We start from the raw sequence: 23,895 nt of genomic DNA, 5'->3' as shown, positions 1-23,895 counted from the left end.
TGAATTCTCCCGCTCCAACAGATCGCTTTGGTTAAATGCTGCAAGAGTTTGAAGAGAGGGAGGGAGGGAGGTTGCACAGGGTGGTTGGAGAAAATCCAGCCAAGGAGGGAGTCTGAAGAACTGAAGCAAATAGAAGTGTCAAGGGATGAGGTTCTCATACTGTGGCATGTAACAAATGGGTAGAGCTTGCATTCCCATTGCAGTTGGAGCCGCTTCATGAGACATGTTGAAGCAACAAATGTACACCAATAATTATTTTAATATCCATTTCAACATTTTCCCCAAAAGCTTAAGACAACATACATGTGAGTTCTGCCTATTTTATCATCATAGTAGTTCTGTGAGGTCAGTGAGACAGAGAAACAGGGACTGGCCCAAGGTAACCCAATGAACAAAGCCGCAGCTGCATGAGGATTTGAATCCAGGCCTCTTGTACAGGTCCAGCACCTTATGATCAAACACACCTGAATTCTGAAATAAGGTCAACTATTCAGGATCCATTTCCTTTAGAAGAGAGGTGACTGGAAGCTCATGGAGTCTTAGTAGAACTGGTTTGATTTACACACAAACAAACTGAAAAGGCATTGTCAGGATACAGGAGCAGGAAGCACAAGTAAAACTATCGGTAGTTCAGAGGCAGACGAAGTGCAGAAACAGCATCCATGAAGCTCTGAGAATTTCAGGCTGCCTCTCTCTGGTTCCAAATCCCAGCATCTCACACAAACCTGGAAGACCACATTCCTTTCCAAGGCCCCCCCCCCCCCAATCAGGAGAGCTATCCATGCCAGGAGAGGGAAGCATATTCTGCATACACAGGCTGGTTTGCAAGAGGGTCTTCATGAACTCTGGGAAGCACCTGAGCAAGAAAGACCCAAGAAATCCTTTGAAAAACCTCTAAAGCACCCTGTTTCCATCAAGACAGTATTTAATATTTCTTCGGTTCATAGGAAATTCAAGAAATACCAAACACGGAGAAATAAAATAACTGGTAATAGAGAACACCGCTACACGGTGTCATGCATTTTTGCCTGGGCTCACAGGGTCCCTGTGCCAGGTACTGCTTAGAGAAGGACCACTGGTTGCCATTGCTACTGCCCCCACTCCCCAACTACACCAGGGTCCAGCCACATGAGGAGCTCACCTGGCAGTCTTACAGGGCAGTCTATACATGTTTACTCAGATGTAAGTCTCATTGTACTCCTCCTCCTCCCAGGAGGCTGTATATAGGCAGAACAGTCAGACACCTAGCATGGATGGCAAGAATGATAGCACTCCTCAGTAGCAGCATGCCATTAAACCCCCAATACAGAATTGCTGGGGAAGACCCACTGGCATCTGCAGTGGTGCATCGCTTAGCAAACTGGAGCCTCAAGCTCTTCTTCCTCGTCCTCTTCTACGTCTACTTCTTCGTCCTCTTCCTCTACTTCGTCCTCCTCTTCCTTCGACCTCCTCTTCCCCTATTTCGTCCTCTTCCTCTTCTTTAGCATCTGCCTCGGGGGTTTCTATGCAGGCTGCACAGGATAACATACCTCATAGATACCTCAAGAAGTAAGGCCCGCTCTACTCAATGGGGCTTACTCTCAGGAAAGTGTGCATAGGGTTACAGCCCTAATCTGCAATATACATTCTGGCTAAGCATCCATTATCATAGTTTGAATATTGTCCAAGTGATATTGGTCATCTTAACTCTCCTTTTCAATTTTCTAGAAAAATCTTTTTTATTGATATTGCCCTTTTATATCTTTGTACAATTTCAGTGTCCAACTTTTGTCTTGGCTTTTCTTTTCTTCTAACACACACCCTAACAATAGCTGAATCTCAAGCTCCTACAATGACCGCCATGAGACATATTTTTTCCACAAATATTTTAATTTTTTCCCAGCCAGATAAGTCACTCTTAACTTTTGAAAAACAAAATAAAAGCTTTCTTTGTGATCATTCTACAAAAATAAACTGCATTTCTATTATGCAAGAAAAATGTTTGCATATTTTACAAGAATGTGTTTGCATTGTACCTTGTCCCTAGAAGTCTCTGCTGCTTGACAGAAGGTCCTTTACATAAACCATTGACAACACGTACTGGATTACAGCTCTTGACAGTAGCAATTTGCAAAAGATATGACCCTGAGGGACTTACCTCAGGGTTCCACCTAGGAACATATAAGCACAGGCTGTTTAAAGGGCTGGAATATTGGAATAGGAATACAATAGTGTTGATATTGCAAGATGGGTGGCTGAAGTTAGGAAGGGGGCTTCAGTTTCTTTGATTTCTTTTTGGTTTGTTTGTCTGCAGGTGACTGTGAAGCAAAGGAGGGCACTGGGGGAGCAGCGCTAGAGGCCGAGGGATCCTTAGTTGCCTCTGAGCATGAGGCTCCTGAAGATGAAGATTTTGATGCTGAAGGCTTGGAAGCTGAGGTGGCTTTCGAGGTTGCCGATGTAGACTTTGAGGCCTTGGAAGCAGCAGAAGACTTGGTAGGCTTGGTAGCCTTGGAAGCAGAGGACCTTGTAGAAGACTGCTTTGTGGCTGGTGGAATGGTATCCTCCAGACTGACCAGAGGGGAAGTGAGAGGTTCAGCCGGCCTTGGGGGTTTTAAGGTGGGTCCTGAAAGAAGGATTAAAGATTTTATTTCCACAATCATGATACTTAAGAAAAAAGTCTTTTCCTAACCATGGAACAACAAATAAAACTGAGCCTTTTTAATTACAAAGACCCATAAGAAAACCTGCAATATGTCAAAGAATGAGAGAAACATGGCTCTCTAATATGATGCAGGCTTTCCTGCAGCTGTTCTCTGGCTTGTTAGAAAGGCCCCGAACAGGAAAGTGCTGGTACTGCCCGCTCAGCCTGTGCCAAGAATGCCATTGAGCATGGGTGACTAGGAGGGAACCAGCTTGCCTAATCTTCCAGAACTTTCTAGAGGGTTGTCTGTGGTCTGAACAGAACGTTTACCTTATATGGCATGGCAGAGAACCCAAATATAAGACAGAAAGTCCACATCACAGACTTAAACTATTTTCTTAGCCATTCCCTCTTTACTGGAGCTGTGGGAATCGGAGTTATCTAAAAGGATGCCAGAGGTTTCTAACAGAAGATTTTTGGCACTGCATCAGTCTACAGTTCTCAAGATTCTTTTGAGAAGGCCATGATTCTTAAACTGATCCAAATTCACGGTAGCATAGATACAGCCAAGTGAATTGTTGCCGAAGATGCTGTAGCTCATAAACACAACAGTCATTTTGTTGGAGGATTGACAATATCTGAACAGGTGGAAAGGGCTCACCGTTTCTTCTTGAAGTGGCACTGGTCGGTTGCACAGGAGTCTGAACAGAGTCACAAGCAGCTGGAAGGGAAAGAGATAAAGAGTCTGTATGTGTACCAAAAAAGCAAGTCTTGTCAGGGATGGAACAGATGGAGAAGAACCAAAAACCCAGAACCCCATCAGAAGCTCTCTCAAAGATTCTGTAATAATATAAACCAGTGGTTCCCAAACTGTGAGTCATGGATCATTAGGGAGCTGTAGAAACCAGCCAGGGGAGCCGTGGAATCCTCATAAGAAACCCACTACCCTATACAATGCATAGGATTGTAGCCCTAATGGGGAGCTGCAGCCAATGGCCCAGTAGGTTAAGGTAGTTGAAAAGTTTGGGAACCACTGCAATACACCAATACCGTACCTGTGCAACCAGACAAATGCTGGAGGGACTCCTGTAGTAGCAAACTCAAGTCTATTCTACCCTTCTAAGTTCAGTCATTCACACTAGCATTTGGCTAGCAAACAAATAGGGTCGATAAAACAGGGGGTGGTGATAGCCACCTAGAGAGTGGCACATAACAAACAAGATTCAACTGAAATAATTTATCTTTGCAGCAGGTGTTGGAAATAATTTATCTTTGCGGCAGCCTGAGCAATATTAATGCACTACAATTCTTCAAGATGTGGAGGAAGGAAGGGCAGCCTGAGCAATATGAAGCTCTTTGATACTTTTTTTTAAATTTTTGTCTCATCAACAAAGAGTACAAGTGGCAAAAGGAGCACAACAGGGTTGCACTTCACTGTCTCTGACACATGGCACCCCTCCCTTCTGGAAATGGGAGACTTGCTTTTCATTAGAGGACAGACCCCTGGCACTCCTGGCAGAGGAGTTCCAGGGAGCCACAAGCCACAGCAAAACACGTTGCTATGAGGCAGTGCTTGATTAATGGGTGCCCAATTTTGAAATCAGTGCCTACAAATTTAACTGATGTATTTGAATTATTTCATTCATGATTAATCCTGTTTATATTGCAGTGAGAAGTCCAGGTGTTTCATACTGGCAAAGGTGTAATGAAGACAGGAAGACAACAGTAGAACTGTTCACGCATTACGTTGTATGTGTACATATTCACAGGCTTTCATTTGAGTGACTGAACATGCAAGTTTTGCAGGTCAACATGGATGCCACCCCCAGCCTCCTGATAGCATGTACTGCCTTGTGCATGTTTAATGTAACATCTGTTGGCAACATTCAGTCTCGAAAGACTATGGTATCGCGCTCTGAAAGGTGGTTCTGGAACAGCGTCTAGTGTGGCTGAAAAGGCCGATTCAGGAGTGACAATCCCTACCACACTGGAGCAAGTGTAGTGTGTCCGTGGTCTGTCTCCCTGGCTATGGGCCTTCCTTCTTTGCCTCAGTCTGTTGGCCAAGTGTCTCTTCAAACTGGGAAAGGCCATGCTGCACAGCCTGCCTAGTTACTATACATGCATACAGATAACCAGTAATGTAAAAATGGATTATATGCTTTTTAATTGTAATGTGTGAGCAGGGCTGGTTTATTTAACACTCCCACTCTAAATCTATATTTTCTTTGAAGTAAATCCTATTACTTTTCATGGTGTAAGCAGTTATGTTCCATACCCCAGGTCTATATCAACAGGTGGGCATCCTGTGGACAAGAGAAATCATGATGCCATGATTACTTGGCATTACTTATCTGCCATTACCACACCTGCTTATCTGCCATTTACTTATCTGCCATTACCACACCTGCACAATGGTTTACTTATGGTTACTTATGGTTTACTTAGTTTACTTATCTGCCATTACCACACCTGCACAATGGTGGTCTGCTGGCTTGGGCTGCAGTGGCCCCAATATGCTGATGTCATGCAGCTGTATCTCATTTCCAGCAACTGATCCTGGGAAGGGATGGAAGCTCTGAGTATCTGGACTAGAGGCAGTTTTGGTCTGCATGAGGACAAACATTTCAGACAACACAAAGGTCCTGATTCAGCTAGAAGTATTCAATCCAGCTGCAGCCAGGAGCATCTTTGCCCAGCTTTGACTGGTGCACCAACCATAGGACCTAGCTTTGGTGATGCACGCTTTAGTAACATCCAAACCGGACTCCTGTGATGCCAGTCTTCATGGGGATGCTTTTCAAAGCAATTCCAAATCTTCAGAAGATGCAGTCACTAGAGTGTTGACTAGTGCAAGTTACATGATGCATATTATATCTAAACTATATTTAGAGTTACTAGATCTAACAGGGGACAGAGTGCCTCTACCTTTTACTGTATAGAAGAGGGAATTTTGGCAGATGCAGCTCAATATGGAAGGGTTTAAAAAGCTGCACCTTTCAAAATTCCCTCTTCTATGCACTGGTTAAAGGTAGAGGAACTCTGTCCCCCTTTGGATCTGGTAACCCCCATATGTATTCTTTATCCTGCAATGGTTTTGAGTTCGCTTCCAGTCTCAGACCAAGGTGTCTGCTGGCTTTAGCTTTAAAGTTCTAAAAGGTTTGGGGCCAGCCAATCTTAAGTATCATCTGGCTCCCTATGAGCGTTTAAGATTGGAATGCTAAGATAAGAATCAAAAGGCTCTGCTCTCTGTGCAACCTTTGAAAGCCAGTTGGCACCACTAATACAGGACCCTTTTTGATGGCAGTGCTGCAACCCTGGAACTTTCTAGCCAAAGAGATTCAGTGGCTCCCCGCCTGCTTTTAAGTATATTTGCTTCTCAGAGATTTCATAATTTAGTTGCCAATTGAGAGAGGCACTATTTGGCCTTGCTTTTTCCAAGTGCATATTTTAATATTTAATTGTTCCCATGACTAGATTTTATTACTGCTAGTTTATAAGTGTTTTAATATGAATTTTAAATGCATTAAATTGTTGTATTGTTTTGCATCCGTTTTGATGATGTTGTACTGCATCTATGTTGATTTATTGGTCATGACTTGGAGGATCTCTCTTGGAAAGGGATAGTATTAATATTTGAATGAATAAACAAATTTGTCTATTCTGCAGGATAAAGTGTTATGACATCAATTACATTAAAATATAAATATAAAATATAAATTCAATTACATTAAAATGATATCAGTGAGTTATTTTTTAAAAAATCTTTCAGGGTTTGTTTTGTATTCATTTTGGATTGATGCATTGAAATAATGAAAGGATGGAGTGTAGGGTAAGAGAAAGATGTAGAAAAACAGGATTGATTTAAAGGTTTCCAGCCCAGTTTCACCACCTCCAACCTTACAGCAATTATTTCTGGTGTACCTGAACCAGGTAAAGAAAGTTCTTCTCCACCCAGTTCCATCTCTTGTTTATTTTATCTGAATCTATCAGTGGAGCATTAGCAACCACAAGCCGCACTCCCATTATGAAATAATCTGGATCAACCAATGTCCCCAATCCACCAAGTGCTGTAGCTTCCTTACTCTTTGTGTTGCCTTTGTGGAGTTTCTCTGCTTGTCCCTTGCAGTTGATGACTTTCAGCACTTTGACTGTCACTTGCACAGCATATGTCTCCCCATAGTAGCTGAGCAGCCGGTCGATGAGGTCCAAAACATCTGCCTTCTCCAACAGCCCTTTGGGAATATTTTCATAGCCCCTCTTAACAGGCACTTCATTGAGTTTGGCCTTGAACTTCTTCAGATCATCTGTTTGCAAGTTCTCCAAGGTGCTCATCAGGCGATCCTGAACTGTCTTCTCCATTGTTCTGTGTCAGCAGGAGCAGAACCTTCTCAGGTAAAAACAACAACAACAAAGAAATAGAACCATAGCAAAGACAGGTAGAAGCAGAAAGTGTCTACAGGCATCCTGAAAATTCTGACTGCTGCTGGTGATGGAAGGAAACAGCTGTGACTTGAGGTCATCATGAAAAGCTTTCCCCCAACCATCTTTGAGATGCCTGCAGTAAAGCCTAGGCATGACTACTCAGAAGTAGATCCCATCAGTGGTGTCACTGAGCAGTATTCTTTGCAAGAGGGACAGCAGCAAGCTGAGGCTTGGAGGTGACCAGGGGGCTTTGGGGCAAGAAAAAAGACCCCTGCCCACCAAGCCAGAAGGTACTGACCTTCAGCTGCAGAGAGACTTGTTCTGAAGATGATCCTTCCGAATATTCCACAGGAAGAAAGAGGGGTTGGTGAACCAGTCAAGTTTAGCCAATAATGGCCACCACGCTGGACTTCAAGTTCTCACCACAGTGCTGCATAAATAAAGCCACTTCCTTGTTATCAGACCCTTTAGAAGGAGAATGGGCAGAGACGGGGAGAGGATCATCACAGTGGCCATCACTGATTCGTTGGAAACAGTTTCTTTTCTCTGATTTTGCGTCTGTTGTTCTTCCTTTCTTATTAAGCCACTTCCTGTTTTTCAAAAACAACCTGCTTTTCTCAACCTGCTTTCCCAGCTGAAGAGAGAGTCTGAAGAACCAGATCAAATAGAAATGACAAGGGATGAGGTTCTCTAGCGTACTCTTGTATGTAATAAATGGGGAGTGTTTGCATTTCCATTGTAGTTGGAGCTGTTTCATGAGATGTCTTGAAGCAACAAGTGTACACTAATAATTATTTTATTAACATACTAAGGCTTTTGTGGCTGGATGAGTTTACAACATAATTTAAAATGTTGCTTGAGTCTTCAAGCCACGGATTAAAACATACTGCAGGATCTAGTCCTAATGTTTCACTTTCAACTGTGGAAAGCTTCCAAAAGCTTAAGACTACATACATGTGAGTTCTCCCTGTTTTATCATCACAGTAGCCCTGTGAGGTATGTGAGGCAGAGAAATAGGGACTGGCCCAAGGTCACCCAATGGAAAAAAAAAAAAAAAAAGCCCACAGCCAAGTGAGGATTTGAATCCAGGCCTCTCTGGTACAGGTCCAGCACCTTATCTACTGTAGTGGTCAAACATACCTGAATTCCAAAATGAGGTCAACCATTCAGGATCCATTTCCTGTAGACAGAGTTGATACACATGTGCAAATGGAGAAGGGCATCATCAGGATACAGAAGCACAAGCAAAACTAGTTCCAAGGCAGAAGAAGTGCTGAACCAGCATCCATGAAGCTCTGAGAATTTCAGGCTGCCTCTCTCTCTGGACCCAAATCCCAGCATCTCGTCCAGACCAGGAAGCCCACATTTCTTCCCAATTCTCCCCAACAGGAGAGAGGCTAATGCCAGGACAGAGATGTACCATACTTTGTCCTGAATACCCAGGCTGCTTTGCAAGAGGGTCTTCATGAACTCTAGGAAGCACCTGAGCAAGAGAACCCTGAGAAATTCTCTGGAAAACCCCACTAGGGCCCCACTTGGGCCTCTTCAGCCTAGAAAAGAGGCGCCTGAGGGGGGACTTGATTGAGACATACAAAATTATGCAGGGGATGGACAGAGTGGATAGAGAGATGCTCTTTACACTTTCACATAACACCAGAACCGGGCGACATCCACTAAAATTGAGTGTTGGGAGAGTTAGAACAGACAAAAGAAAATATTTCTTTACTCAGCGTGTGGTTGGTCTGTGGATCTCCTTGCCACAGGATGTGGTGATGGCGTCTGGCCTGGATGCCTTTAAAAAGGGACTGGACAAGTTTCTGGAGGAAAAATCCATTACGGGTTACAAGCCATGATGTGTATGTGCAACCTCCTGATTTTAGAAATGGGCTATGTCAGAAGGCCAGATGCAAGGGAGGGCACCAGGATGAGGTCTCTTGTTTTCTGGTGTGCTCCCTGGGGCATTTGGTGGGCTGCTGTGAGATACAGGAAGCTGGACTAGATGGGCCTATGGCCTGATCCAGTGGGCTGTTCTTATGTTCTTACTAAGATTCTGCTCTAAAGCACCCTGTTTTCACCATCAAGCCCATATTTGATACGTCTTTGATTCCTAGGAAATTCAATAAATATTAAACAAGCAGAAATAATGTAGCTGGTGACAGAGAACACCAATACACTGTTTCAGGCATTTCTGTGTTGGAATGAGATTCCTCTGTCCCACCATCAGGAGTCCCACCTTAGGAGCTGTGGGGCCCAACTGGAAACATTTTTTGTGGGGCCCCAGGTTCACAGCCAAGGAATGTAGAATCTTAGAGATATAAGTGAAATTTATTATAGAATTCATGGTGGAGTGGAAAGCAATACTTTGGAGCCTCCCACCACTGTGTGTTGTGTCGTGTTCCTGGTCTCACTACCAGGTCCATGGATCCTGCAGGTACCACCAGATACCAGCTCAAGTACCAATGGTTGAGAAACACTGTCCTAGAACATTCACAGGTGACTTATCTTGAAATTTAGGAGCAGCACAGGCTCATTATAGTTAAACTGAACAAAGGCAAAGGCAACCATGAGATGTTACATTTTTTCACACCTAGGGAGAAATGGTTTAAGTTGATTGTTGGTTCAGTTCTTATATTCTAGCAGAATATTCCAGTTATGGAACAGCCACTCCCTCTACCCGCACAGTTCCTTTCTACTTGGATCTTCTAAGCACTTGCTTGATAGGCTTAAAAAGCCAGTTATAAGCGGAGAGCAGGGGAAAGCTGCCTCTGTCAGGACACAAGGTTTCTTCATTTGCTCAACATCAAGCCACTGGATGTCACTGCAGGGCTGCTTTAAGTCAAATGAAAAACACCAGGACTCTCACTGGCAAAGCTGTAGAACTGGAAAGCAAAGTTGGGACCATTGACACTGTGGCACTCAAATAGACAACTATGGCAAGAAAAAGGGTCAGATCTCTCTCCATTTCAGCTGTTCAAATTTCATAGTTGAAATCCTCACCTCACTCCAAGAGTCCTTTGCTGGAACTCCAGGTAGGACTCCCTCAATTGCTAGTATCTGTTCCCCTCCCACAGTTGGGAACAGAATCAAGTTCTGACTCCCGGTCTCCCTCCTCAATGTTTGATTCCCCATTGCCTCCCCAGAGCTGGGGGTGGGTGGAAGTCAAGAGCACTCTTGACCCTATTGGTTGCCACGTCCTTACAAAAGCTGTGGCCAAGTCATTAGACCCCCACATTTGATAAAATGACACATTAAAGATTTAACAGATGCATAGGAAATCTTTTGTCACTTTGTGATCTACATTTAGGTCTAGTTCTCACAAACAGCAGATGCGCTTGTTGTGGTCAGGAGGTACCAGAACTGAGAAGAACCCGATTCAAATCCCCATTCACCCACAGAGTTCATTGACTTTGAGCTGGTTACTGTCTTTTGGCCTAACATACCTCACAGGGTTGCTGTGAGGATAAAATGAGGATGAGACCAGGTACAGCTCCTTGGTAGGAAAGTGGGGTATAAATGTAATAAATACAGTGTTTAGACTACACACAGAAAACTGGCAAGACGGGGAGATAACATGCCTCTTTTCTATGTGCAGGGAATTTTAATACTGAGGGAGCATTCAGTCCTGTGAGCCCCCACCTCCAGTCTGAACCAGAATGGTGCAATTTTGCCATCTCCTAATCCATACTTAGCAGCACCTGCTTGTATCATCCAGACAATCCGGCTTCCTCTCCCACTGCATGTCCTACTACACCACCCACTCAATTCCCTCTGCCCATTCACCTAAACCCCAAAGAGCGGGGCCAATTATCAGTCACCCGTGTTACTGTGCAATATCCTTTGCTGGGAAATTGGATGCTCTTGAATTCCCTTCTCCCCACCCTGACACTCAGCTGCTCCGAGTACTCAAGAGCTAAAGGACAGTTTGCTAAAGAGGGATGTCTGCACAGCAATTCTATACACTTACCTCTGCACGGCTCCCTAGTACCTGTGTCAGTGATACAAGGAACAGGTGTTGGGACTTAAAGTGGCATCTTGGGTGTGGGTGAGGAGTCCTCCTACACACCGCCCTCCTCATCCTCCACTTTCAGGAACGACACTAAAAATTGGATGGCTTCCTGGCCTTCCCAGAATTATGCTGCATTATTGCGCTATATATAGGGAGCCTGGGGCGGGACCAAGGGTCATTCACACAGCTTCTGTGTCTGTCCCAGGATGGTTGTTGTCTCCTTGCTGCCTCTCTGATCTCTGCCTACTCTCTCTTTGGATACTGCTGCCTGCACTGAAGTCCTGCCTTCCCCTGATCTAGTAAGGAGTCTCTTGCTTGCTTGCTTTTGGGTTCAAACTTCAAACCTTTAATATAGTCCAGTTATATCCCAAAGGGATAGAAAATCAGTGTAATGCTTAAGAACAGATGGGGGGGGGATCTGGTCATTGTTGCAGTGCATGAAGGTGTGAAGGTAAGTCCTCAATTTGGGGGAGAAATGGCAGTTTTAAAGGATCTAGTGAAGTGGATGAGACAAATACCTGTCTAGAGAAGTGACTGCAAGATTTTCTTGGTAGCCGGCAGGAACCCATAAAATGCTTGTTCCCTTCTCTGCATCTGTTGCTTTAGGAATCAGATCTTCCCTCCTATCTATTGCCTTTTCTAACCCACAAACAACCCCCTCCCAACACACACACACACACACACACACACACACAAAATCCCCTAAAGAGAAACAGGACCACAGTGTGAAAGTGAAAGTGTTTAGAGTTTGGAAAATGGGAAACAAAACATTTTAAAGAAGAAAATGAGATAATTTAGAACCTTGGTGGGGGTTGTGAAATATGAAGGAGGAGGAGAGAATGGAAAAAAGGACTGGAATGACTGGATGATAGCAATGAAAGGAACTTGAAAAATAAAAATGGGGAGGGGAGGAGAAGTAGGATAGGGTTGAAAAAGGGTCCTGAAGCGAAAAAAGAAAATCAGAGACAGGGAAGGGAAGTTGGCTCTAGGAGCAGTGGCATCAGTAGGGTTCACGTCACTCAATGTGGGAGGCCAGCGCATCACCCCCATGTTGGACCTCCTCTCATTCAGTGGTCATGGTGATGTACCATTGTCTCACCCTTTGTCCCACCCTTTGACTGAATAGAGATATTTCAACACATGGTTTGTTTTTTATTATTAATTATTAACAGTATTTATATACCGCTTTTCAACTAAAAGTTCACAAAGCGGTTTACAGAGAAAAATCAAATAACTAATGGCTCCCTGTCCCAAAAGGGCTCACAATCTAAAAAGATGCAAAAAGATGTTTGTTTCATTGCATTCTGCATGAAATTATGCATCGTTTGATATATAACATGATGGTGTTATTCAAAAATACAAAGATTTTTAAAATTTTGGTCAATAGTGATGTCCCGTCCCATCCCCCCCAGTGCACATCACCTACTGTGGCCCGCACCCCCCATTGATGCCACTGTACAGGAGACAAGCAAGTGGATATCCTAGCAACACACACCACCACTTTTCCTCTCCGGGGTTGAAGCAGCAAAGGGGGAATGGGAAACATCGCAGCTGCCCAGCACATTCAGATTAGCCACTACTCAGCCCCTTTCTTAGGAGATAACCACACTCACAAGTTGGGAGGGTAGGGCACCCCTGTTCTTCTGACTCAGCCTCTGCTTCTCGACTCTGTGGACAGACCTTTACAGAGTTGAAGGGGGGAGGGAGAATTTGAATAAACAGGGAGACAGAAAGACTCTGAAGGAGTTGGCTGGAGAGCGGTTAGACACTGGGGGAAGAGAGAGATGAAGGGAGCCACAAGTCCATGAATAGATGGATGTCCTTGGGCAAGGGGAAGACTGAGAGATTTAACTTAGCACTGAGGGAGATACATTTGGAGTGGGCAGCCCTGAAATCTCTCCCTCTGTCTTCCCCTTCCACTGCTACTGTGACCTCCACATGACACACCTGGGTCATCTGCTGCCAGCAGTGCACTTCTCTGGGTGGACTTTGAGGCAACAGCCATGCACAGAGGCTGAGAAGCAACCCTAAGACTTCTGTTCAACTAAGCCAATTTCCCTACTAGCCTAACAATATGGCTATTCGTATTCCTTTGGTTCCAAATAGGCACATTTGTTTTGTTGTTGGACTTCCTAGTACAGGGGTCTGTGGGTCATATGCAGTACATAAGGTCTGTGGGCCATATGCTGCCTCTGGAAGCAATTTATCCGGCCCCCATTATATCTGGGCTCTCCCACTGTAATAATTGGGCTCTCTCATTTCTTGGAATTCAAGATTTGCACATGTTCTCTTCTGTCATTTGTGGGTAATGAGTTTGTATGTGAGAACAAAGTGCTCATTTCTAGCCATCATCTGCTTAATGATGTCACTTCCTGCTTAATGATGTCATCTCCAGCCCCCAGAAGGCACCATGAATGCTATTCGGCCCTCTAGATGAAATGAGTTTGACACCCCTGTCCTAGTGTGATAGCCCTGAGTCCCACATTGTTTTTCCAGCACAAAATAATTGAATTAAACACACTTGCCCTTTTTAAAACTGCCATAAACTGCAACAAAATGTGCTGATCCTTTTAACATGATTGAAAAGCATTGCAGTGAAGAGTCTGATTTTTGAGCATTACGCATTATAGAGCAATAGGTGTGTAAAAAAAATTGTCCTGCAATACATCACCATTCAAATGGTCCAACAACAGAATATATGTGGAAATGACATTTACGAAGATATCAACTTTATACAGTACTCAGGAATGTTTCACCAATACATTGCATTCAGTTCAGCTGAGTCTTCCATACTAGGCAGTGTCCAAAACCCAGGAGTTAGTCCCTGCTCCCAGAATTTTGAGACAGTGTTTGCTATTTTTTTTAATTGGGTTTCCGATTCTTTGGCTTGAGTTTATCTTTTCTACTCCAAGTTTTGCTATGATCATCTGCCTCCTGCAAATTGATCAAGATACTTGTGCACAATGTGTAGGGGTTGCCCCAATATTGCTACCATCCCTGAGCCTTAAAGATAGCTCAGGCTATTAAAATCCAAAATAAGCAATAGTTTTATACACATAAGCTTTCAATATATGCTTTCCACATGCCTATGGACTCATTCCTTCTTAGCTATTAGAGTTGTAACAGATTGCTAGAAAAACCTGGAAATGGAACTATTTTAAAACTCAAGGAATGAGACCCACATCCAGTTAAAGAAAAAGCCAAGCCACATATACAATATGAAGCAGAAAATGGTCAATTCTCCTATCTCATGCTTGGAACCAACTTTGGACTGAGGAAGGGAGGCAGAATCATAGGAAGCTAGAGTTGGAAGGGAATTCGGAGGTCATCTTGCCCAACCCCCTGCAATTGTCAGCATCCCTTGGACTCAACCCTGGCATCGGCTTTCAGTTCCAAGGGTCTGTCTTGGCTTTTAAGTGATTTTAGCCTGAGGTTTTATTGCTGACCTCCTCCTGAGGTTTTATTTAATGAAACATGAAGATCCATGCAAGTGCCCAGGGCAGGTGCAGAGTTGTCTAGAGCCGTCTGTGCTGATGTTTCCGTCAGCACATGCATTTCCGTCATCAACGAATCAATGCAGTGAATCCCCACCCAGCATAATTTATAGGGAAGGGCTTCCAGTTTAGTGGTTTTAGGCAGACTTGAGCCTTGGCAACTCTTCCTTGAAATTAAACCCTGACTGCATCAATGATTTTACTGCTCCTGTTGTGAAATATCATATGAAGCAGGCTGCATGCAATTCAAAAAGTTCTGCACTGCAGAGTAATGCAACATCAGCACAGACAGCTCTAGACAACTACACAAAGGCAGCAAGGGTGTAACATGAAGTTGCATGGATTCACACACCTACTGAAGGGACAGAAAGAAGCAGGCAGGCATTGCACTCTCAGCTTCAAGCTCTGGGCTCTCTTACCAGGGTGGCTTTCACTCCAGAGCTATTTATAGGGCATTTGTCACCCTGCCCAACAGATGATCTAGCAGCTGCTTTGCAGGGTGAACATTCCTCCCTTGCTTGCAATAGGTCAAACAGAGCCTTGAGTGCCAGGAAGAAGGCACAGAATTTAGCAGGGAGGAGGGGCAAGGAGAAAGAATAATTTCTTCCCAAGTTAGGGAGGGTGTAGGAGATGTCAGAGGAAATGAGATCCAGACATTCTTCTCCTATAGGAGCCACAAGCTGCATCTGGATCTCTATGGGTAGTTTGGTTCCAAGGCAGATCTACCAGGAGGAAAACAAAAACGAGGCTCTTCCAGCACCACAACTTCTGATGAGGTGTCTGCCTTAGGCTGTGAATTTGGGGTTGACATGAAGGCTGGTAGCACGGAAGACAGGCAGATGCCTGAGCCATGCAGCACAATCCATTGGGAACTCTTCCTGCCTGAGCCTCACTGAAATGAAAGGGAGTCGCACAAGGACATAGATGGTGCCAGCATGTAAATAGCGGGGGAGGGGAATAAACTGACTTGCTGAAAATTAGTGATTCCTGCATCAGCAAGTCTGTGGATGGTGATGCCAGTTTTGCTTTGGGGGTGGCAGTCAGTTCAGGCTTCTATTGGACAGTGCCAGTGCTCACGTCTCTGTTTTTGTCCCCGCCATCCAAAATAATAACATTGTCTCTTCCTTTAGAAAAGGAAGGCTTCTATCCTGCGTTTGTGCAAACATATCTAGAAATATGAAAAGATCTACTTATAAAAGGTGACCCACAGCTGCAGACTTCCCCCCTTCCATTACCCCCCTTGCTGTGACTGACACATGTCAAGTATTGCTCCTGCCAGATAAAGGCCAAAGAGACATTTTTCATGGTCAGACACAGCCTTTGGGAGGGAAATCAACTCCCAGATTAGGGTTCTGGGGCATTTTCTACCTGTGGCAGACTGGATCATGTCAGCACTAGCTGAATGGCACATACGCCTGGCAGGGAAGATGAGAAAAGTGCTCAGATTGTAGGAGCAGCATCTCTTTCCCCCTGCAGGTCCCTGCTTGCAGTCACCATGTCCAGTTCTCAGCAACGCCTCATCCAGGGCATGCATCAGGACCTCAGCTGCCCCATCTGCCTCAAGCTGTTCCAGTCTCCTGTGACGGCAGAATGCGGGCACACTTTCTGCCAGGACTGCTTGTCTGGGGTACCCAAGGAAGAGGACGGCAAGGCCACATCCTGCCCCACCTGCCAGGCCCTCACCAAGGTGGAGCAGCTGCGCATCAACCAACAGATGGAGCACCTGGTGAAGAGTTTCCAGCAGGTCCCCCGTGACCACTGTGAGGAGCACCTAGACCCGCTGAGCGTCTATTGTGAGCAGGACCGGCAGGTCATTTGTGGAGTGTGTGCTTCACTGGGGAAGCACAAGGGACACAACATCATCACTGCTGCTGAGGCTCACCAGAGGATGAAGGTAGGCCTAAAGATACAAAGCTATTTGCACCTGGCATTGGTCTTCCCCGTTCTTCCTTTCTGCCCCAGGCCACCCCAGTGCGTACTGCTGGCCTCCTATAAATTTTCCCAGCTTTGGCTACTGCCCACTTGAGGCAAGTCATGTGATAAAACTCATTTCAGACAGCACCATTTCAGTGCAGGCTCACATGTTTGAATGTTCTCCTCCCAAGGGAAACAATCCTGCACATAGAAAACTAGCATGTCAGGAAGCACACAAGATTAAAATCCTTCTCCCTGATATCTATTTTCTACATTCAGTGAGTTTTTCCTAAGGAGGGCGAAATTCAGTTGTGCAATTCCATACTCTTAACTGCAGTCATATGGTCCAGGAACAGTTACCACAGGAAGAGATATTTAGTCATTGTAGTTCTAAACCTCCTTTTTTTAATTCTCTCCACTGGCTTGCTGTCAGATAACATCTACCACTTCTTTGTAGAGTTTATTCATTTCTAATAATAAATTTAACCACTTCCTTTTCTTCTTTGAACTCCTTTCCTTAGGCTCAGATCTTCAGCAAAGCCTCACCAAGCCTATGTAGTCTTGACTTAGTTGCCTCTTCCCAGTTTGATTCTCACTATTGTCACAGCCTGCAGGAAGAAATCAAGTTTATAAAAAGTGCAATAAATAGATGTTGCCAGTTGTTGAAACCAGTCACAGCTTCCTCTGTTCTCCTTGCCTTGAGTGAAATTTCCACCTGTTTCCCCTTTTCTTTTGGTACAATTTTAGAAGCAACTTCCCCAGCAGCAAGTCCAGTTGCAAGAAGCCCAAGTACGGAAGGAGAAAACGATTGCCTTACTGAACCGGCAGATAGCAGAAGTGGAGGTGAGCTCTTTATTTTTGGGAACACAAAGGGATATCCTGACACTTTCAGAACATGTATATGCCCTTACTCCACGGCACTCAGGGTGGTATACATGGTTCTTTCCCTCCTTTTGTCCTCACAACAACCCTGTGAGGTAGGTGAGGCTGAGGGATAGTGACTGGCCCAGGGTGACCCAGGAAGCTTCATGGCTGAGCTGGATTTGAACCTAAGTTCAACTCCCAAACCACTACACCATCCCGGCTCTACAAATGTAGGTCATTTATACACCAGTGTAACTGTCATGGTTTCTTCCAAAGTATCTTGGGAAGTGTAGCTTGGAGGAAGTGCTGAGGATTCGAATAGAGAGCACCAGTACCCAGTGGTGATCCTGGCCCCTGTGTCTCCAAGGGGAAGGACCACAGAATGCCATGACCCCCAGTAGAGCACCCCCCACCAAGGGCCTCAGAGGGCCAGAGACCGGCCACATGTGGCCTCCTCTGGCCATTCGAAGGCCTTCTCTGAGACCTCTGGAAGGCCTGAAACATCACTTCCAGTTTTTGAAACCAGAAGTGGGTTGAAAGACCCTCCAAAGGACTTAGAAGGCCTTTGGAGGGCCAGGAAGGCCATGCGCAGCCTCCAGAGAGCCTTCAACGCCCACTTTCGGTTTTTGGCGAAAACGGGAAGTGGGCATCAAAGGCCCTCTGGAGGCCTCTGGAGGCTGTGCGTGGTCTTCCATGCCACCCGAAGGGGGCTAGGAAGGTGGTGGTGGGGTGATGAGGAAGGTGGTGGCAGAGGGCGAGGAAAGTGCCGCTGCTCCTATAGGCATGGCACCTATGGCTTTTGATCCCCTTGCCCCCTCCTGGTATGTCACTGCCAACCCCGCCTCAGAGCACTAGAACTACCAGGTCCCTCAGGAATTGCTAGAGAGTCCGTTTAAGCCTGTTCTAGCAATGCATTTGTATAAGCAATGCGTTTTTCAATCAGCTAGTTATTGATTAAAGAGAATGCCTGGGCACTTGTCCTCATCACCTAATGGCAAACAAGAGGAACTGTTTAGTTCTGGGAGGGTCTCCTCTGAAGAGTTGCAAATAAGCAATTAATAAAGACTTCTGCTGGAGACTTAGGGCCCAATCCAATCCAATATTCCAGTGCCAACACAGCCACAGTGCAGCCCCTTGAGAAGACCTCCATTACTGCCTCCCCACCACAGGATGCAGCACATGCCCCATTGGCACAGCTGCATCTATGCTGGAATGTTGGAAAGGACTGGGCACTTAGGATCCACGTGATGCTGCCCTCTTCTGCTGACTGGAGTAACTCTGCAGGGTTTAAACAGACTTTTCCCAGCCCTTCCTGGGCTACATGCAAGGCTCCACCCATTGAGCTACAGCCCTCCTCAAAGCCTCTCCAGTCTCCTGAGGAACCATCCTTTTCAAAGACTGCCTTGAACATTCCTGTGCTTGCAAACAGAAACAAAACACTAGCAAATCAGGGTTTGAAATCAGGGCATTGATGGGAAACTCGGCCATGAATTGGAGCGAGGCTTGGGTGAAGGCAACTGTTACCCTGCAGATGCCTGATCTTGTCTGATCTCAGAAGCTAAGCAGGGTCAGGCCTGGTTAGTACTTGGATGGGAGACTGCCTGGGAATACCAGGTGCTGTAGGCTTATACCATAGTCTTTCAAGACTGAAGCCTTGGGTGAAGGCTTTTTGTAGGAAGAAAATGGTGGAGATGGAGAGGCAGGAAGCACAGAAGTGACCCCAGGATCTCTCTCTCTCTCTCTCTCTCTCTCTCTCTCTCTCTCTCTCGCCAGGATACAGTGTCCCGGTTCAAGCAACAAGTGGCAGAGCACCTGGGGGTGATGCGTGCCTACCTGGGGGCACTGGAGGCCTCTCTGGGCCGGGAGGCTGAGAGGGTGCAGCATCAGGCCACAGACGCCTTGCAAAGCGAGCGCAAGGTTATGACCCGCTACCTGGATCAGCTCAAGCAGATGGAGACAGTGCTAGGGGAAGTGCAAGATGAACCACAGACTGAGTTTCTCAGGGTGAGGCACTGCCACCCCCACCTTTCCAGCCCCTTCCAGCTCCTGTGCTCATATTTAAGCTACAGGTTCTTTTTTTCCTTGTCAGTTTTCTGGTTTCAGTTCAATGCCCAAGTTGATCAGGCTCACCTTCTTGAACAAAGCATCTTGCCCTTAAACTTTGCATTCCCTCCCAGTTTTATATCATTTGCACACTGGAGAAAAAGTCTCTACTCTTTCAACTCAAGATGAATTAAGATGCCGAACCACAGTCAGGCACCATTCCAGTCACTGCCCTCATCACATCCAGAAAGACCTTCACCTATTCTCCTGACTGGTGTCAAGCTTAGAGAATAACGCTTGCTGTGTTAAGGCCAGCACAAAACACTTGAAGAGCTGCAGAAGTGATACAATTCCAAAGCATATTGATTTATTTCTGTCCCCATCCCAGCTTCCTCAAATCCTTACACTACCATTCCTCCTCCTGCATCTCTGAAATATGTGTTCTCATGGCAATCACATCCCCCCATCTTTCATAAATACATTTGTAGGAGATGTTAAGTATCAGTTGTAGAAAGCATGCCTGTTCATTCTATTCTCTTGAATTTTCCTTTTGTTTTTTCCTCCACAGAAATATTGCCTGGTGGCCAGTAGGTGAGTGAACGTACCTTTATAAATTCACACCTAGCATTGCTTCTTTTGAGTTCTGTGCAACTTGGTGCACACCTTGCCCTCAGCCACTTTTTTGGGAAAAAAAGAGAAATGTTGGGAAAATGTTGGGAAAAAAAGAGAAATGTTTGGTGAGAAATGTTCAGCCCTCGCATGCCTGAGGCTTCCTGGCACAGTCAATTCCCACATACTCAGCCAGAAAGAGACCCTCAGCGAAAGGTCAGAATGTAACTGAATGTATGTGGAAAAGAGGAAGCAGCCAAAAATCAAGCCGCTTATTATGCTACTTTTACCAAACAAACAAAAAACTGAGGTGACCCAAACCATTAATCATTTTGGTCACTCTCTTCTCCACCTTCCTCTCTGCTATAGACTGCAGAAGATCCTTGGAGAATCTCCACCCATCGCCCGCATGGACATCCAGCTCCCCATCATTTCAGATGAGTTCAAGTTCCAGGTGTGGAGGAAGATGTTCCGTGCACTGATGCCAGGTAAAGATCTCAATTGCTGTTTACAATTCATGCTTTAAAAAAAAAAAAATCAAATTTTACATCCAGTTAACTCTGTATTATGGCACTGGAGAAAGCTGTAACTTGTATGCACTACATACCATTTATGTGCTTATTTTTACATAATTGATTCTGCTTTGCTTAATCATGGAAAACCCCAGTGGGCTACACAGGCGTCAGCAGCCTTAATCCCTCGAGCACGAGTACCGGAAATTCTAAGGCCTGCCCTTTTGACATCACAGACCTACTAGTAGCTGAGGGTGGGAGGAGAAATGACTCAGGAAAACTGGTTAAATATTTCTCTCCAGAACTGCCACTTGGCTCAAAACTGGCCTTGCTGTGCTGTTTAGTTAAAATATCAGATCACATGCAGATATGAACTGCGTATGCCCAGTTCATAACAATTCACCAAGTATCAGCCACTCAGTTCCAAACTTCTTGATCACTTTATGGGCTAGAAAGTTTACTAAAAAAAAAACTAAGATTTTCAGGATCCTGAATTCTGCACCCAAATTCCACACTTGCCCAGAATAGTGAAATGCGTATTGTTGTGAGTATAATACGTAAGCAAGCAGGCATTTTGATATGTGCCAAAGATGCTTTGCCATAAGACCAGTCAAAATAATCATGCATGCTTTCACTGTGTCATTAAACTGCAGCATTAGAATTGGTCATATGGTTCTGAATCAACCTCCATTTCGTTTCAAAAATAGTTGAGTGAAAGGTCCACCTGTGGACCGAATCTTTGCCTTAAAAAAGAACCTGATCCTCACAGGTCATTGTCTCCCTTTTATTTTTTTTCTCCTTCCTTCTCCTCCTCCCCAGGCTTGGAGAACCTGACTTTTGACCCAAACACTGCTCAGGCCAACCTCCTGGTGTCAGAGGATGGCAAGCGGGTGGAGTGTGTGGAGCACAAGCAAGCTGTGAGTGCAGATGACCCACAGCGCTTTGACAAGTCCAACTGTCTGGTGTCATGCCAAAGCTTCTCACAGGGTGAGCATTACTGGGAGGTGACAGTGAGTGATAAGCCCCGCTGGGCTCTGGGTCTCATCTCAGCTGAGGCCGGGCGCAAAGGTCGCCTGCATGCCGTCCCGTCCAGTGGCTTCTGGCTGATAGGGTGCAAGGAAGGCAAGACCTACGAAGCCCACGTGGAGCACAAGGAGCCACGGCCACTGAAGTTGGAGAATAAGCCAAGCCGCATTGGCATCTACCTCAGCTTTGATGATGGCATATTGGCTTTCTATGATTCCAGCGATGAAGACAACCTGGTGCAGATATTTGCCTTCCATGAGCGCTTCACGGGTACTGTCTACCCCTTCTTTGATGTTTGCTGGCATGATAAGGGCAAGAACAGCCAACCTCTGGTCATCTACACTCCAGAGGCAGAAGGGCACTGATCAGCTCATAGCCCTCAGAAGTGCGCTTAAACACACCCGTCACATGTTATAGACGCTCCCTCTCACCGTTTGCAGAGTAAAGTTTGTAAGCACAAGCAGAGTTTTGCAGACTTCAGAAAAAGGTGGGGGACTGGCATGCCTCCCAGAGCCAGGGCTTGGGACCCTAGATGGCTCCCCACTCCCATGGCTGCAGCCCCCCACCTCTCCCTCCATACTGTTCATTGTAACCCCAAACTCCATGTCCACCTTTCCCTCTATTTCCTATTGTCACTGCAATCCTTATCAAAATAGTTCCATTCTTTGAAAGTCTGAATCTAGCAAGTAAATAAATTGTGTAAAAATAAGGGCATCTCTGCAATTTTATGTACCACATTTTCTGCTTCCTGGCTTGTTTTTTTGAGCATAGGACTTTTCCTTCCAGGGCTTCATCTGAATGTTGGTTGGTACCCATAGCTCAGAATAAAGAACACAGTAACTTGTTTAGCCTCAGTCAGGGCTGGAGCACAATTCTTTTAGCACAGCTATTGCTTCTAATAGACACACAGAAACACTGGGTCCAAAATGGACTAGTTGCTGTCAGTGTCAACCTGCCCACTGGACAACCTTAAGTCCAGTGTCAGATCGCGTGGAGTGTGCAATTTCAACTAGCTTATTTGGGCATGGATGGATGACCTAGGTAGGTGAACTCAAGCTTCTGACAATGCTGTATCCAAAGATAAACATTCAATAATATCTAGCAACTGTTACCCTGCACATGCCCAGTCTTGTCTGATCTTGAAAGCTAAGCAGGGTCAGGCCTGGCTAGTACTTGGATGGGAGACTGCCTGGGAATACTGGGTGCTGTAGACTTATACCATAGTCTTTCGAGACTGAAGGTTGCCAACCATCTAGGTTGTCAAGCACAAGGAGTGATGCAGATGTGTTTGTTTTCTAATAATAACAACCTACCGCCCAGCATTCAGATCAATATAAATGCAGAATCAGCTTTGCAAGTAAGTTACTAAGCAACATTTCTTTTACCAACTGGTCTGCCCACATATACCATCATTAGTCAGTTGTGACTGAGAATATCATTTTGTAAAATTTCCTCCACTGATGATTTTTACTCATCACAGCCAGCCTGGCAAGTGACTGTTTACACATTTGTGCAATATCCACCCCTGCTTCTCCAACCCCACACAGCAGGCTTGTCCCACTCAACAATCATGGTTGGGGGCATCAGTACTAGGTTTACACTTGTGGAAGGATCTTTTTCACATCCAAAATCCAGATCACTGTTTTCTCACAGTAGGTGACAATCTGAAGTTGGATTGGCATTCTGTGCCACAGGGGTATGGATTAGCAGTAACACAAAAACACATTCCCCATCGTATTTCATTTGTGTACACAGCATGCAGAGTCCTCAAGGTACAGAGTCCACAGGGGTTACCTATTTGGGCAAGCATCACAGTGCCCATCCATGAAGAGGAAGTCCTGGATGTCCCAAACAAAGGACCAGTTCATACAATCACCGGAATCAAATGATAAAGTCTTTCCTGGACTGCATCACTCATCACTCAGGGCTGATGAACAGGTTTGAATGCTTTAACAAGGAAAACATGTCCTTTATGGCTGCCACCAAATACTTGAGGTGGTACAGTCCAAGAAAGCCAGTTATATAAACTGACCTTACCAGAACCACAGAAGAAGAAGTAATTATCAGGAAAGTGCTCTCATATGCAGACGTTGGTGTTTGGCTAATACACACCTCCACTGAAATGTTTCCCACACTCCTGACAGCGGAAGGGCCATTTCCAAGAGTGGCTATGCTGGTGCTGCAGGAGAGTGGCACCCTGACTGAACCCACACCCACATTCCACACAAATGTAGGGATGCTCACCTGAGTGGCTATGTTGGTGCATTGGGAGGTGTGACATCCAGTGGAAGGTCTTATCACAATCCTTGCACTGGTGGGGCTTTTCTTCAGCGTGACTCGCGCGATGGTGTGCAGTTAGGTCCTCTGGATCCTGGAAGGTTTGCC

The 23,895-nt window shown here is 45.3% G+C and overlaps 2 protein-coding genes and 1 pseudogene across 7 annotated transcripts; 2 read left to right on the top strand and 1 right to left on the bottom strand.

Moving 5' to 3' along the window:
- Positions 1-1,713: 1,713 nt before the first annotated feature.
- On the bottom strand, positions 1,714-11,585 carry LOC136651106 (pyrin-like). 6 transcript variants are annotated; one of them, XM_066627239.1, is made up of 6 exons: positions 11,007-11,172; positions 8,183-8,222; positions 7,341-7,507; positions 6,703-7,004; positions 3,282-3,341; positions 1,716-2,602 (listed from the first exon to the last, which is right to left on the bottom strand). In XM_066627239.1, exons 4-6 carry the CDS (start codon positions 6,977-6,979, stop codon positions 2,241-2,243), a joined length of 699 nt encoding a protein of 232 aa, XP_066483336.1. In that variant the 5' UTR covers positions 6,980-7,004; positions 7,341-7,507; positions 8,183-8,222; positions 11,007-11,172; the 3' UTR covers positions 1,716-2,240. The 6 variants fall into 6 exon arrangements, with proteins under 6 accessions (XP_066483333.1, XP_066483337.1, XP_066483338.1 ...); XM_066627236.1 differs by lacking the exon at positions 7,341-7,507 and having other exon boundaries at positions 1,714-2,602; positions 6,703-6,983; XM_066627240.1 differs by lacking the exons at positions 7,341-7,507; positions 11,007-11,172 and adding an exon at positions 11,567-11,585 and having other exon boundaries at positions 1,715-2,602.
- On the top strand, positions 11,218-22,219 carry TRIM72 (tripartite motif containing 72). Its single transcript, XM_066627235.1, has 7 exons — positions 11,218-11,347; positions 16,019-16,436; positions 17,204-17,299; positions 19,094-19,324; positions 19,932-19,954; positions 20,342-20,460; positions 21,304-22,219. Exons 2-7 carry the CDS (start codon positions 16,038-16,040, stop codon positions 21,873-21,875), a joined length of 1,440 nt encoding a protein of 479 aa, XP_066483332.1. The 5' UTR covers positions 11,218-11,347; positions 16,019-16,037; the 3' UTR covers positions 21,876-22,219.
- On the top strand, positions 18,833-18,946 carry LOC136654661 (5S ribosomal RNA; annotated as a pseudogene).
- Positions 22,220-23,895: the final 1,676 nt, after the last annotated feature.

The sequence above is a fragment of the Tiliqua scincoides genome, chromosome 5 (assembly GCF_035046505.1).
Source record: "Tiliqua scincoides isolate rTilSci1 chromosome 5, rTilSci1.hap2, whole genome shotgun sequence".
NCBI lineage: Eukaryota > Metazoa > Chordata > Lepidosauria > Squamata > Scincidae > Tiliqua > Tiliqua scincoides.
This window is presented reverse-complemented; position numbering and strand designations above follow the sequence as displayed.

What these genes read in the sequence shown, in the direction of transcription:
- LOC136651106 (XM_066627236.1), bottom strand. Translation starts at nt 8,208, where the DNA reads ATGGTTGACCTCATTTTGGAATTCAG. An exon ending in GACCTCATTTTGGAATTCAG is followed by an intron (nt 6,984 to 8,182) that starts GTATGTTTGACC and finishes CTGCTGACACAG; the next exon opens with AACAATGGAGAAGACAGTTC. An exon ending in TGCCACTTCAAGAAGAAACG is followed by an intron (nt 2,603 to 3,281) that starts GTGAGCCCTTTC and finishes TCCTTCTTTCAG; the next exon opens with GACCCACCTTAAAACCCCCA.
- TRIM72 (XM_066627235.1), top strand. Translation starts at nt 16,038, where the DNA reads ATGTCCAGTTCTCAGCAACGCCTCATCCAGGGCATGCATCAGGACCTC. An exon ending in CACAGACTGAGTTTCTCAGG is followed by an intron (nt 19,325 to 19,931) that starts GTGAGGCACTGC and finishes TTTCCTCCACAG; the next exon opens with AAATATTGCCTGGTGGCCAG. An exon ending in TATTGCCTGGTGGCCAGTAG is followed by an intron (nt 19,955 to 20,341) that starts GTGAGTGAACGT and finishes TCTCTGCTATAG; the next exon opens with ACTGCAGAAGATCCTTGGAG.